Here is a 14,044-nt window from a genome sequence, read left to right on the forward strand (position 1 = left end):
AATATCAAGGAACGAGTTGCCTAGCTAGTAAGAGGTAAGAGAAGGTGGTTGTTTTTTATTATAAAATAAATGAAAAAAGCCTTGGTTATTACCCCTTTCAGTAATCTTTTAAAAGCATAAATTGATTGCCGTTTCTACTCTTGCGCACAGATAAAAGAAAACGTTGTTCACCAGGACCCTTTCGCAGAGAGTGGTCTCAGCCTGAGCCCCACTGCAGCTGAAGCTAAGGAGAAGGCACATGCAAAACGAGCAAAGAAACGGGCCCCTCAGATGGACTGGAATAAGAAGCATGAAATTTTCAGCAACTTTTGAAAAACAAAAAATCAGCTTTTACCCTATTTAAAAATAAGAATAACATCAACAACCACAACAGTTGGTGTTTACAAACCTCTGGAAGGAAAAGAGGAGGATTTTGGTTTCTTGTGGGACAACGTGACCTGACATATTGTTCCTCGCTTGCGCATATAACAAGTGCATTAACATGCTTCATGTTTAAGAAACTTTGATAATTAAAACATTGATTTGTTACTTTCTTTAACTGAACTATTTACAAATTCGTGGCTGCGCTGTACAGTAAATGTGTGTTTTTTTCATTTTTGTTTTTTCATAAAACATTGAACTATGCATAGAGATATTATTTGTCTGTCTTACTCAGAAGTGAAGCAATTGGATTGTGTTGAAAAAAGACTATTGCCACATAACTATTATGATGTATGTTTTCTCATGTGATGCTCGAGGCTTTGTATCTGTTATCGGCTTGAAGGGAAAGTGAACCACTATGAAACACAGTGTTCAAGTTAATTGAAAAGAAAGAAAAAAAATGTATTTTCTTGTAAGCTAAGACTGTCTTTCTTTTGTATTATATAATGTTGGTATGTGTTTGTTAAACTATTATGTACTTAGTAGTTATAGTAAGAAAGCATTTTTATATTACTCAAGTCTAAAGAAACGTGTCCCCTTTATGGTAATAGGGCAAAGTCTGCATATTTGGAGAATTTCAGATTTTTTTTTGCAAAAAATGCACATAAAGAAAGCCAGCAGGTGCTTAAAGGTCCTCGTTTGGCAAAAGGTCCAAATGAGCTCTTGCATGTACTTTGCCTTGTGCTTCACATATGCCATGCTGACGGGACTGGACATGCTAGAGGTATCATACTGGTTTTGGTTTGTTTTTATGGAAGTGTTAAACTGACCAGATCTCACATTTGATGTTCAGGAAGGAAAGTATATTGCTTAGCAGTTTCAGATGTCATTTTTACCATGATTTTAATCAGACACACCTGAACTTGTTGCCTATCTAAAAAACCCTTGATATCTGAAGTTCTCCACATGCCACACTCAGGCCCTGACATGTTAAACGATATTCCAGAATATCCTTGCATCCTTGCCACAGATGAATGAGGACAATGTGTGTTATCAAAGTCTTACACGTGGATTAAACTGTAGGCATTGGATTGAAGTTTCATGTAGTATTTGCCCATTCCTGGCCGAACAAATACCGAATACATTTGTGTTGGTTTTCCAAAAAAGGCATTTAAATGTACAAGTTCACGATGAACGTTTACTTATTTATTGCAACATTAATGTGGTCTGTTAAAACATCGTTGATGTCGGTGTTAACTTTTTGGCACGTCCTGCCAAATCTTTTTCCATTTACAGTATATTGTTTAGTTTAAAACACACAATATAAATGTTGTCTATTTCTTTATGCTTCTAACCCCTTTCATCTCCAGCATTACAAACAAAAAAAACCCAAAAAACGAACAGTTTCATATTCTGCGATCGTGAGATCATGCATGACTCAAAAATGATGTCCCTTTAAATTGAATAGAAACATTTAAAAGCCTCTCTCTCTCTCTAACTCACAAGTTTAACAAAGTAGTTCAAAATCTGACCAATAAACGCTCAGTAGTTTTGCAAACTGATAACATCAGAAGGTGCACACAAGATAATGATATCATATTCAATCTGCTGTGGTATTGACAGGCCAATCAGCTGTTAATTCCATTACAAAAAGCTCCAGTCTGCATATTGTAATTGAACAGAGCAATGTAAAGTGGTGGAATGTGCATTTCTTTCCCCACTGTTCTCTAGATGTATTATTGGTATGTTTTTTTCCTCTGCTGAAAAGGAATTACGAAACACACAAGCTTGCCGGACAGTAAGTGATACATTCACATCTTGTATCATTTGAGTTTCAGTATCAAGTAAGGGAAAGCAGATTCAGTTTATACTGAGCAATAAGCAGGTTTTACTGTTCAGGTTATTCTTTTAGGAAGCTTTGTACAGTGTGTCTATTTGTTACACACATAAGCATTTTGTGTTGCAAGTAGGGGTAATAAGGTTAACTTTCTGTTACAAGGCCCCCATACATGACATTATTAAATTGTTCAAATCAGTGCATTAATTATTAGGGGGGGAATGAAGGCTAGGTTTTGATTCAGTTTAAGAATGTACTGTGCTTCTTGTTTCTGCAAGGCATCCGTGTGTGTGTGTGTGTATATATATATATAGAGAGAGAGAGAGAGAGGGGAAAAAGTGCATTTAAAACCACTACAAGTCACATGACCAATCCTTATAAGCAGCATGAACTGTGTATTAACAGAAATCACATAAAGTAATGAACCATCGAGCAGCTGAAGCCAATACCTGCTGTGAAAGCAGCTACATTACCACACTGTTTTACATGCTGTTGTCAAACTCGCTAGAGCAGACACACTGATACCGGGACCTGTGTGTGTGTGTGTGACTTCCTTCTAGAAATACTATGTTTCCAGCAATAGTGGAACTGGAATTGGAACAAATATTGCACTGTGGTACTGATATGGTACCACACATAAGTGGTTTGTCTCACGTGAATTGAAAATGCGTGTGCATGTTGGCAGGGAAAGCTCAGTGCCCCCCTCCCCAAAAAAACAGTTGCACTATTTTAACGGGAAAGTCTCATTTACACGTGAGAATCGAGGAAATGCTTGTGAAATCAACACCCACTTACACATGGGAACACGAGTTTCTTGTGAAAATGTTAATTAGCTCGTTCAAGTGCCTTACCTAAAGCCACATGGGAATACAGAAGTTACCATGGTCCAAAGATGGCAGGAGGAAAGTTCATTTTTTGTTTGCAGTATTTCCCATATCAGATCGATGTTGCAGATAACCCCACTTTTTTCTACGTCTTCCCTAAAATTTTGTATAATGCACATCATGCATGGATCTAAATGTGTTTGTAAAGTGTCATACAGATTGTACTTACTAAGATTCTGTTTAAATCTATTATTAAAAATGTTTGATAAATTGCATCGTGGGCTTGTGAATTCAGGTGGTTTACAGCTACAGTAGAGTCCTTCAGAATACTGTAGCGTTTCGCAGGCAGGCACAAAGGACGGAGACGACACGCTTGTTCAAGTTCCAATGGTTTTATTTCCGACGTTAATCTCTAGCACCCGCTTCTTACTTATTCTCTGCATACAAAAATTAAACCAGCTTTTGGGGAAGCCACAACAACCTTCCAGAGCACAAAACACGTATTTAGAGGCGCAGCGCCCTTTTATATCGTAGCTCCGCCCCTTTATTCTAATCAGGTACCGGAGCTTACATTCATTCCATTGGTTCTCAGCCACACACCAGGACCAATGGGCACAGACAACAGCCAATTACAGGGGAGGCACAGACAGCACCACACGCGCGGGCTACAATTGCACATATAGACAAGGAAAGTTGACCAGCAGCCGCAGGGAACACAAAGGGAATTACAGTACACAAGACACAGTGGAAACAGCAGGATTACAATACACAAACACAATTACACGGATCGCTACATTGCCCCCACAGTAGCCTCTTTTTGTCCCACAACATCGTTTACAAATGGAGTCAACCCAACTCTTCAGTTAAAGCACATACATTTGCTGAATTGTGAAAAAAAAAGGTATTAAAAAGAACTTTAAGGGCCAAATTCAGTACATCGTACCCCGTTCAGGTGGGCGTTTCCTCGTTTTCTGAGCTAAAACGCATACCGCAAAATAACACCACACCTGTAAAAAAAATCTACAAAATACAAAATGTAATGAATCAAGTAATGTAATCATAACATTAGTTCAATGCCTCAAATGTAGCTTCTACTATAAGTGCACGTACTAAAGTACTAAACTGAGTTTAAAATAATGCACTTTATCAGAAATTAAATAATTAATTAATAACACGAAACGTGCAAGTCACCCCTGCTCATGCCTCTGTTTCTATTTACATTTTCCGCCTACAAAGTTACAAAACTTCATTTCCCAGAATACTAAGAGAGAAGGTGTCGTATTTAGGAAGTAAATGCTGTCTAGAGAGGGTGACTTCCTGCAGGAGTTCCAGAGAGACTGAGGATTAGAGAATTTGCTGCAAAACAACATTTTAACATTATAGAAATGCATTGACAACCAGTACATTATCAGCGTTTTAACCAGACCATCAACGTTGCTACCGAAAAACAGGTAGGTTTTCTATTTAGAGTTAAGGTGTATATGTTTTTTTTAAGTATTTTAGTTTGCTTTGTAATTACGTAGATTACTTTTTTCAGCTTGTTTGTGTTATGTCAAATTTGAGTTAAGCCCAGGGAGTTGTACCAGTTGCAGTGATGCACATATATCATGCTGGTATAATGATCTAATATTTAATTATTTCTTACTCTACAAACATTTTTGTTGAACAAATCTTGTCTTGTCGGCTTTTTTTTTTTCTCTCTAATCAGTAAATGTAATGTCATGGAATAAATAGTATTTCATAAAGTTAAAGCCAAGGCAGTTTTATAAACACCAATCCACTTTTTTTTCAGCTTAAATCTCTGTAAATATCCAAATTAAGTCCGGTTAGTGTGAGTTGATCTTAAAATCACAGCAATTGCCCCCAAAAGATAATGATTGATCTAGTCCAAGTGCACTTAACATGCTTGGTCACTCATGCAACGCATGTTTTGTCGCGTCTATAGTAAAAGCATGAATCTGAATACGTTTATTTTTGTTGTACTGTCTAGGAAGAAGTGATAGACAGATTTAACATTGTTAACCTAGGTGTACCCCCCTTGTTAGTCTGGGTCAGTGACTTTAAAGTTATTTAGTCATTTCCCTAACTATAATACAATTTTCACATCTCCCCTTATAGTTATTTTTATTAAGTAGGTCATCTTACTTTTTAAAATCTGCACGCATACTTTTAGTAGGGTAGATACAGCACTAATACAAGCAGCAGTGTGTGTTTCAGAATACTTGCAATACCTGCTGTGTGCTTTGCACCTATCAGGAAGGCTCCAGCATATTTGGTGCCAGGACCCCCAGCATGAACAAGCCACAGAGTAAGGAATCTCTCAAGGACAAGGTGAAGGGCTTGTTTGGGATGGGACAGTCACGCATCAACACCAAGCAAGCGGAGAGCAGACCCTCTGAGTTCATCATAACTCTTGACATCCTGAAGGTGCTTGTTTTATTCCTGAACTTGGCTTTTTACTTCCCTCATCTGGTAAACTTATGTGTAGTGAGCTGCAAATAAAAAGCGCTTTCCACTTTGCAAAACCCTTCTGTCTGGCATTTATAATACATTCTAAATTGTGTATAAGAAGTGAGATCCTATGAATGTATCAGCATTTGAGTTCTTATCCTGTGGACACACGTCGTCCTGTGTATTGAACACTATACAGCACCATTTGAACAATGCAGATATGACAGCGTTATTGATATTTTAGAGCCCTAGTACTGTGTGTGTAATTGTGCACTGCAGCAGTTTGAGTTATATGTGCCATTGGTTTAATTGTTTAGATTAAGTGTTCCCTCTTGATTAATTGTAGAACCTTCCCTAAAGGTGGGCAGGAAATATGATAGACCTTTAATAAAAGTTAGTGTGTTGAAACAGGTACACTAGAATGTCATAAAGGGCATACAAGCATCACATTATTATCATCTTAACTCCATGTCATCCTAGCATTTGAGTAAATGTTTCATTATACAACACAGACATTCCCTGATTGACAGGATGCAGCTAGTAGGCTTACATTTCAAGTTTTCAAGAAACTAAATTATTATTAGTTTTGTTAATCTGCCAACGTTGTTGTGACCATCTAAGCACTCTGAGTGGTATATTCTCACTTCATAAATGTCTGTCTCCATGTCTAGGAGCTGAATCCAGAATGTGCGTTGCACAACAGAATCCGGGTCATTAACCACGTATGTGATCTTGCGAAATCCAAGAAATTTGAAGAGGTAGGTTTGTGCTTGTTCCCTTTTTTGACATTGTGGTTTTGCTTTATTTTATGAAAAAAATATTAATCTTTTCTCTGCTAATTTTAATATGATTGTGGGTTATTCCATTGGTTAAATGATTTATTTAGTGTTCAAAATCAAAAAGACTATTTGAGATCATATACTGTAAAGCAAGAGAGAATGGGTGTGTTGCTCTATGCTTGCACTGATGCAGAATTAGAGATGATAAAGGACTTTCTAATTTATGCAGTAGTGATAATTTACTCTTATAAAAAAAGTGTTGCTAGTACAAAGTGCACCATCGGTAAATAAATGTCTTGTTTCACATTTCCTTTAATTTGTAGCATGCGGTGGAGGCTGTTTGGAAAGCAGTGGAGGATTTGCTGCTGCCTGATCAACCTGTAGAGGCCAGGCATGCAGTGCTTCAGTTACTGAAAGCTATTATTCAGGGCCAGGTAAGAAAGAGACAGGTGGTCCAGTAGCTAGCTGCATGTTTTAATCTAGTACCTAACCTGACTTGCAGAAATCCTAGCACAGCTTACTAGTCACTAGACTTGAGCAATGGATTATGTTTACACACAAATGTGGTTGTATTCAAGCCATGCACAGCTCAGTAACCCTCACTGTTTTAAAAGCATGATTAAAAAGTAAGCAGGGATGGAAATAATACTCTTGTTGTATAAGTTTCTCCTGTTACAGGTTTTAATATGTGCTTTTTGTGTTGTTGTATGTGTCTTATTAAATGCATAGTAAAGCCAGGATCGGATCAAACTGCTATGCAATGGGAGCCTTATTTCCATCCCTGGTAAGAAGTGTCAATCAAGAAAAATGTAACCCATTTATTTTGAATAAACTTCTACGACATGGACTGTGTTTTGTTGCCCACTCTCCATGTCAACAGGGTGAAAGGCTAGGGCCTCTCCGAGCTTATTTCTTTAAGATCATTAAGGACTACCCCTCCAAGGAAGACCTTCACGAAAGACTTGAGGCCTTCAAAGCTCTAACAGAGAATGGCAAGGACATCACATACTTGGAGGAAGACATTGGTATGCATCCAGCTGTGGTATTTGGGAAGGAATGGTGCAGAACACCCCCCCCCCCCTTTATTTTCCAAGCATATGAAAAGAGGTCCATTCATTAAAATAATATATAGAAAGTTAGAGCTGCATCCACGTGATTGTCTGTTCCCCTTGCAGCTGGCTTTGTGTTTCTGTGGATGGACGCTGGTCTGACTGCAGATTTCCTCCGGGTTCTTGTCAATCTCGTCAAATTCAACAGCTGCTACCTTGATCAGAATGTTTCACAGATGGTCCAGTAAGAGTCTTTCTTTTGTTTTGTTTTTTCCCCCATCCATAGATTTAAACACTCTGATAGATGATTCTACAAGGTGTCTTAACACAGGGTGTGTCTTTCTTTTCTTTACAGTAAGATATGCCTCAAGTGCAACCGGACTACAGCTTCAACAGATATAGAGGTAATCTGGCAACCATCTCTTTTGTAAAGTGTTGGAGTTTGCGGCTGTTGAACTGCAGTGGTTGTCTGTCTTCTCCTGAGCGGGAATTGAAAAGTGCTGTTGAAGATGTAAGCTCTGCTTGTAAGATACAAACACAAGCAGCTTTCGAAACGCAGACGTCTTTCTTTTAAATGTTCTTGGGTGTCCAAAATATTATTAAACAGTTTGTTCCTGTTAAAACCTTTAGTAGTATATCTGACCAGGATACAGGGTAGTAATAACTGTGTGTGTCATCCGCAGATAATGTAAAGAGAATGCTGGATGCATTGTGCTTTATGGGTAATTGTTGGTGTTCCTTTTCTGTGTTCCGTAGGTTTCTCTACAAGTGCTGGATGCTGTGGTTTGCTACAACTGCCTCCCCTCTGACTCCCTGCCTGTTTTTATCATCACTCTGTGTCGCACCGTGAATGTCAAGGAGTTCTGTGAATCATGTTGGAAGGTGAGGTTACGCACGCACGCATGCATCTTTTTCTAGTTAAGTGAACGGTGCATGATGAAAGCACAGTGATTTTCCCTCTGAATTGTATTGTCTTGGCACATCCCAGTCTTGTTGTTTTTTTTTTTAGTTTCTTGTCCAGGAAGCTCAGAGCTTTGCTTCGGCGTATTGTTGCAAAAAAAAAAAAAAAAGTATGACCTGTTCTTGCTAGAATTGTACTTCATAAGGAGAAATTACAACATTCGTTTATTTACTTTTATTTGCACAAGCAACATGTGCATAGCAATTTGCAAAATTACCTCAATCACATCTTGGTAACACAAACTTTTTTTTTTTTTGTCAGTGGGTCAGATTACAATTCTAAAATGATTAAGAAACTACTGTGTGTACAATTTGCAGTAAAGAGCTTTAAGAATTTAGGCCATGTTGCATAGATTTCATAAGTACAATTAACATTTTAAATAAAGTATTCCAGTGTGTGTTTATTTTGAGTAACACAAGACCTTCATTGCAGTGATTGCATTCAGACCATGCACAGCTCAGCTGTTTAAAAACATGATTAAAAAAAAAAATAAAGGTTTTACTTTGAGCTTAATTTACCACTAGATCGCTAGCTAAGCAGTAAGAAAACAGTCATAGTAACCTGAAATGAATGGTCTAAAATGCTGTACAACAGTATTTATGAATACGCTTTGTTTAGATATTTCTGCTTGGCAGTAAAAACATGACCCCTGTAGATGCACTTGAACTGTAATGTGAAGCCTGAGCTGTAATGTTAATGATGATGATGATGTTGTTGCTGGTTTTTACTGTGCAGCTCATGCGTAAGGTTCTGGGAACTCACTTGGGACACAGTGCGATCTATACCATGTGCCGCATCATGGAGGAGAGGTAGGTATGGAGCCAGCGCTCTAGGGGGACAGAACTTGCAGTGCCGGTTTGAATTTCAAACTTCCTAGTGATGCCTGTAACTGTGCTCTTTATGTTCTGAATCTGGGGTCATCTCAAAAGCCATCCACAAAAATACAAAACAACTTGGGTTGCTGTAGTCCATATTTAACCACTACCCAAATAGTGTAATATGTATGTCTGTGTACTATTTATCTGATTTTTTTTTTTTTTTTTAATTAACAACCAGTTGTACCACGTATTGGTGAACATCCAGTTTTGTAATTCGTAACCATACTGTAGGTACTCATTTCTAAAATCAATAGCTGTGTTTTGTACTTTTAAGCAAAGAGGGAGGCCCCCCAAATAGATGTTTAGCAATTAAGCAGACTGGAGGTGAGCTGAATTGTTTTGCTGGTTTTCAGAGCCTACATGGAAGATGCAGCCCTGTTGCTGGGGGCTGTGTTTTTTGTTGGGATGGCACTGTGGGGGGCTCACCGGCTTTCAACTCTGAAGAACACACCGACATCCGTGCTGCCTTCATTCTATAAGGCAAGTCCTAATGTTTCTCCGATCCAGACCTTTCAGATTTCTAATTACAACCTGTATTGTTATACCTGTACTTTAGACCATTAGTATACAGCTGTGGCCAAAAGTTTTGCAACACCCTATATAATTAGCAAATTTTTCTTCATAGCTGAGTGAAACCTGCTGAATAATGTTGTGTTAACATATTAAATTACATACCGCTTTGTAGTTTTCCATATAGTTAACAAAAAACTGACAAACGTTGACATTTTCGAAATCTAACATGAAATACTGTACTACTGTTTTGGGTTCCGGTTGACTTGAGATCATTTTGCAGTTTCTTTGATTTTACATGATGTTAAATAAAATATCTAAATTACATTCATATATTGTTGTTCCTTTGGTTTATTTATTTTAGGTGATGCAAAACTTTTTTGTTTTATTTGCAGCCCTATTAAACAACTTTATTTTGACCCCCCCCCCCCCCCCATGCTAAACTGTAGCTCACAATTTGATGGTTGGATTTCTATCCTAAATGCTGGTTGCGGCGCTGTATTCTACCTTGATGTGTTTATCGAAAGCCCTGGATGAATGTCTTCTGTCTTGTGGCATACCTTTTCAGGCCATGACTTGTACCAATGCTGTGGTATCCTTTGAAATAGTCCTCTCGGTCACAAGATTGATAAAGAAGTATGGGAAGGAGCTGCAGGTTGTCACATGGGATATTCTTCTCAACATCATTGAAAAGTTGCTTCAGCAAATTCAGGTGAGACGAATTGAGTAGACCCGTACATGCCTAGAAATACACGATACGCCCTAGTGGTTGGTTAAAACAATTTCATGCAACGGTATTCTCCTGTAGCTTGTACATTTCAGCTTCGCACAGTGAATATAAAAAGAAATACAAATGTATTTTCTTCAACTTTTCTTGTTTAGACATTGGGTAATACTGAACTGAAGTCCATTGTCCATGAACTGCTGTCCACAGTAGAGGAGCTGTATGAACAGAACGGTTACCATGGCTCCCAGGAAAGGTTCTTTGGGCTGATTGAAAAATGTTCAGATAAAAGACCTGTAAGATCTTTATTTATTTATTTTTTGTTGTCATTTCATACCAAAGGTTCTTTCAGGGCTAATTTGAAATAAATGTTTGGATAAAAGACCAATGATCTATTGCTCTAATTAGAATGTAAAGTATAACTTTATTTGGGGAGGTCATAAGCATTTTTCTGCAAGATTTTTTTATTTCAAAGTTGTCTGTCTTTGACTACACTGGATTGGAACACGCCTTTGGAGGCTGCAGTTTAATAATAGATGCAGTGAAGTGTTTCTTAAAGGAGTGGTAAAGGATTTAACTTTTTAACAATGGCATGAATACAATTTGTTTGTTTGTTTTAAAGGAAGCCTCTGTCTTGACGCTGTTGTCATTCCGAGCTCATTCCATTCACCCGGCAAAAGATGGCTGGATTCAGAACCTACAGAGACTGATGGAAAAGTTCTTCAGGTAAAGTGTGCAATACAAGGATATAGAAAATCATTTCTCAAGGGACATTATTATTATTATTATTTATTTCTTAGCAGACGCCCTTATCCAGGGCGACTTACAATTGTTACAAGATTATACATTATTTCACTTTATACAGATATCACATTATTTTTACATACAATTACCCATTTATACAGTTGTGTTTTTACTGGAGCAATCTAGGTAAAGTACCTTGCTCAAGGGTACAACAGCAGTGTCCCCCACTGGGGATTGAACCTACAACCCTCCGGTCAAGAGTCCAGAGCCCTAACCACTACTCCACACTGCTGCCCCATATTATATGCCCTAATGCTCAATCATACACTGTGAAACTTGTGTTGCATACAGGCTGACCTTGGTACAACAGAAGGCATTTAATCAGTGTAACGCTGGGCAGTTAAGGAAGCGATGATAAACAAGACTTTTAAATCGATTCTTACATTTTCTTATCTTGCTTATTATTATTATTATTATTATTATTAGTATTATTATTAGTATTAGTAGCAGCAGCAGCAACTGGCAGATTTTTCAAATTTCAAACCTTCAAGCTGATCTTTCTTATTGTAAAACTGCTTAAATAATTAACAAAGAATCCAAGATTATGAAAACCATACAACCAACAATGCATGTTGGTCTCGCTCTGTGTATACACAAATATATGGGGGGGGGGGGGGGGGGAACTCCCTGTGTAACTGGAAATGGGCAGTAGAGTTTAAGTAAAGACTATTGTATTTTACTATCTCCATCTAGTTTGTTTGCTAGAACCTGTATGGGAAGCTATGTTGCCTAGTCCTCTTGCACATTCTAACCATAAGGCTTACCAGCCCATTATTGCTCTCAGGCTGTGACAAGGTAGCATTGGTGACTTTCTTTCTTTCACGAATATAGGAATGAGACCAGGAGTGACATTCGAATCAAAGTTCTTGATATCCTGTCGTTTGTGCTCAGCATTAACCGGCAGTTGTATGAGGTCAGTATTCTTGTGAGATGCCAGTCTCATCACAGCCAGTTAATAGACCATGTACAAAGAAGGTTTCCATCTTTCACGGCCTGTCCTTCCCTTTTCAGGAGGAGCTGATTGAGTCGGTGGTGATTCCTCAGCTCGGCCAGATTGCTGACGACAAGCACCTTCATGTTCGCAGACTGGCCACACAGCTGCTGGTTGACCTTGCCGAGGGCTGTAGTACTCATCATTTCAACAGCCTCCTGGACATTATAGAGAAGGTGGGGTGAAATGCCACTGTTTTACTCTACACAGGCTTTTTTGACGTAACATACAAAAAGAACATGTCTATCTGGGATTGCTATAGGTGGTGAACCGGCCGTTTTGCCCTGTTGTTGCTGAGGCAGTAGAGGGGGAGATCGCTTCTGAGTCTCCAATGGAAGATGTGAAGACTGCGGTCATTGGACTTCTGGAGATATTACAGGTTGCCTATTTTAAATCTTTATTTTAATGTGCATTTCATGAGGAATATAGACTTGAAAAACATGAGGAAAGGGTTGTCCTTATCCTAATTATGTATGTACTGTGTTAGTCATGCTGCATGTACTGTGATTTGCATTGTATCTATCAAATCTATAATGACTTGGGGTTACTGTTGTTCCCAGCTGAACTATGGAAGGTTTAATCTAATGTTCATGATTTTTTTTCTTATAAGAGTCCCACAGGGTTGTTTTTCTAAGAATAAGAAGCACAAAACACTTGGATTTCTTATGGACTCAACATTGGAGTAAATGATCATGACTTGGTTTCCCTTGCAATGTGTAAGTAGTGGAGGTATAGCTGTGTCTTACACTTTATTATCTTGCTTTCCAGACCAAACTATACACCTTGCCTGCCAGCCATGCCAGCAGAGTCTACGAGCTGCTGATCAGCCACATCCAGCTACACTACAAGAACAAATACTCCTCGGCCATTGCCAGCAGCATTCGCTTACAGGTATGGCGAGGTTAATAAGTCTCTGTAATATAGGAAAATAACAACTAATACTAAAACGTTCTTTAAAAATATACTTTATATACAGACATGCTGGAGTCCCATCTGCTGTGTAAAACATTTCTCTTTTTTTTTTTTTTTTTTTTTTTTAAAGAACTCGTACAACAGATTTTGCTATCAGCTTTTGTAAAAGATTGGGATTTGAACTGGGGGCTGCTTCTGTACTACAGATACAAAAGTTATGAAACTTTCTGACCAGCTACTGTTTCTGAAATACTGGGCTTTTTGTTCTTCACTTTCCAATGTTTTCAGGTGTTTGAGTTCCTCCTGCTTCTGCGTGCTGACTCCCACCACCGATTAGGGGTTCCCAACAAGGATGGTGCAGTGAGGTTCAGCCCATACTGCCTCTGTGATTTGGGGTAAGTGCTAAAGTATGGGCACTTATTACTGGTTCAAAATATGAACACTGATGTGGAGCTTGCTAAAAGCAGCAATGCCATGCATATTGTTCAACTGGGTTAAAAATGCAGTTATGTAAGCACTTCAGGGATCGTTGAACGTTTTAGAAATAGTAAACGTATCAACTAGGAGTCTTGAATGCAGTACTACTGAGTGTTTGATAGTTATGAATGATTGTTTCACATTTGTTGTACTACAATGGGGTGACGCTTCTGCCCAGTGAATCTATATTATTGTTTAGCCGTATTTGGGCCTGTAAATGAGAGACTGTAAGCTGACCGTCTCTCTTTCTTTGGTAGTGAGCAGGAGAAGAGAACAAGTGAGAAGAAACCCCCAGGAACAGTGTCTCCCCCTGCTGGTAGTCCTGCAACAAGCACCCAGACCCCATCCTCGATTCGGATGGCCTACCTCCCCTTCTCGTTGGCTTTCGGGCTACTCCTGCAGTGTTTGAAACTGGTGAGTAACCAAGGGCGCAACGTGTATGTGGATATAGCAATCGGTAGCATTTAATGGTCTGTGGCTTTTAAAA

The 14,044-nt window shown here is 38.6% G+C and overlaps 2 protein-coding genes across 8 annotated transcripts in view; both read left to right on the top strand.

Annotated features, from left to right (window-relative positions):
- LOC117431048 (Na(+)/H(+) exchange regulatory cofactor NHE-RF2-like) overlaps nt 1-1,451 on the top strand; it is a 39,730-nt gene extending 38,279 nt beyond the window's left edge. Inside the window, exon 8 of one of the 2 annotated variants that reach the window (XM_058995793.1) lies at nt 151-274. Coding sequence is in view for 1 of the 2 variants with exons in the window: in XM_034051632.3 (XP_033907523.1) it covers nt 151-312 (162 nt within the window). In the remaining variant the exon portion in view is untranslated. Of the gene's footprint in view, nt 1-150 lie in introns of both variants that reach the window. The other variant, XM_034051632.3, reaches the window with a different exon arrangement.
- A 2,847-nt stretch (nt 1,452-4,298) lies between these two features.
- The window catches only part of tsc2 (TSC complex subunit 2), a 31,517-nt gene continuing 21,771 nt past the window's right edge, over nt 4,299-14,044 (top strand). For 2 of the 6 annotated variants that reach the window (XM_058995794.1, XM_058995799.1), the window contains exons 1-19: nt 4,299-4,472; nt 5,278-5,448; nt 6,144-6,230; nt 6,575-6,685; nt 7,132-7,276; nt 7,427-7,544; nt 7,656-7,704; nt 8,057-8,182; nt 8,997-9,070; nt 9,493-9,619; nt 10,218-10,361; nt 10,532-10,669; nt 10,996-11,099; nt 12,009-12,090; nt 12,189-12,344; nt 12,431-12,547; nt 12,937-13,059; nt 13,369-13,475; nt 13,815-13,971. In XM_058995794.1, the coding sequence (XP_058851777.1) occupies nt 5,314-5,448; nt 6,144-6,230; nt 6,575-6,685; nt 7,132-7,276; nt 7,427-7,544; nt 7,656-7,704; nt 8,057-8,182; nt 8,997-9,070; nt 9,493-9,619; nt 10,218-10,361; nt 10,532-10,669; nt 10,996-11,099; nt 12,009-12,090; nt 12,189-12,344; nt 12,431-12,547; nt 12,937-13,059; nt 13,369-13,475; nt 13,815-13,971 (2,100 nt within the window). In that variant the 5' untranslated portion in view covers nt 4,299-4,472; nt 5,278-5,313. Of the gene's footprint in view, nt 4,473-5,226; nt 5,449-6,143; nt 6,231-6,574; nt 6,686-7,131; nt 7,277-7,426; nt 7,545-7,655; nt 7,705-8,056; nt 8,183-8,996; nt 9,071-9,492; nt 9,620-10,217; nt 10,362-10,531; nt 10,670-10,995; nt 11,100-12,008; nt 12,091-12,188; nt 12,345-12,430; nt 12,548-12,936; nt 13,060-13,368; nt 13,476-13,814; nt 13,972-14,044 lie in introns of all 6 variants that reach the window. The other 4 variants (XM_058995795.1, XM_058995796.1, XM_058995797.1 and 1 more) reach the window with 4 other exon arrangements.

Source organism: Acipenser ruthenus, chromosome 22 (assembly GCF_902713425.1).
Source record: "Acipenser ruthenus chromosome 22, fAciRut3.2 maternal haplotype, whole genome shotgun sequence".
NCBI classification, from domain to species: Eukaryota; Metazoa; Chordata; class Actinopteri; order Acipenseriformes; family Acipenseridae; genus Acipenser; species Acipenser ruthenus.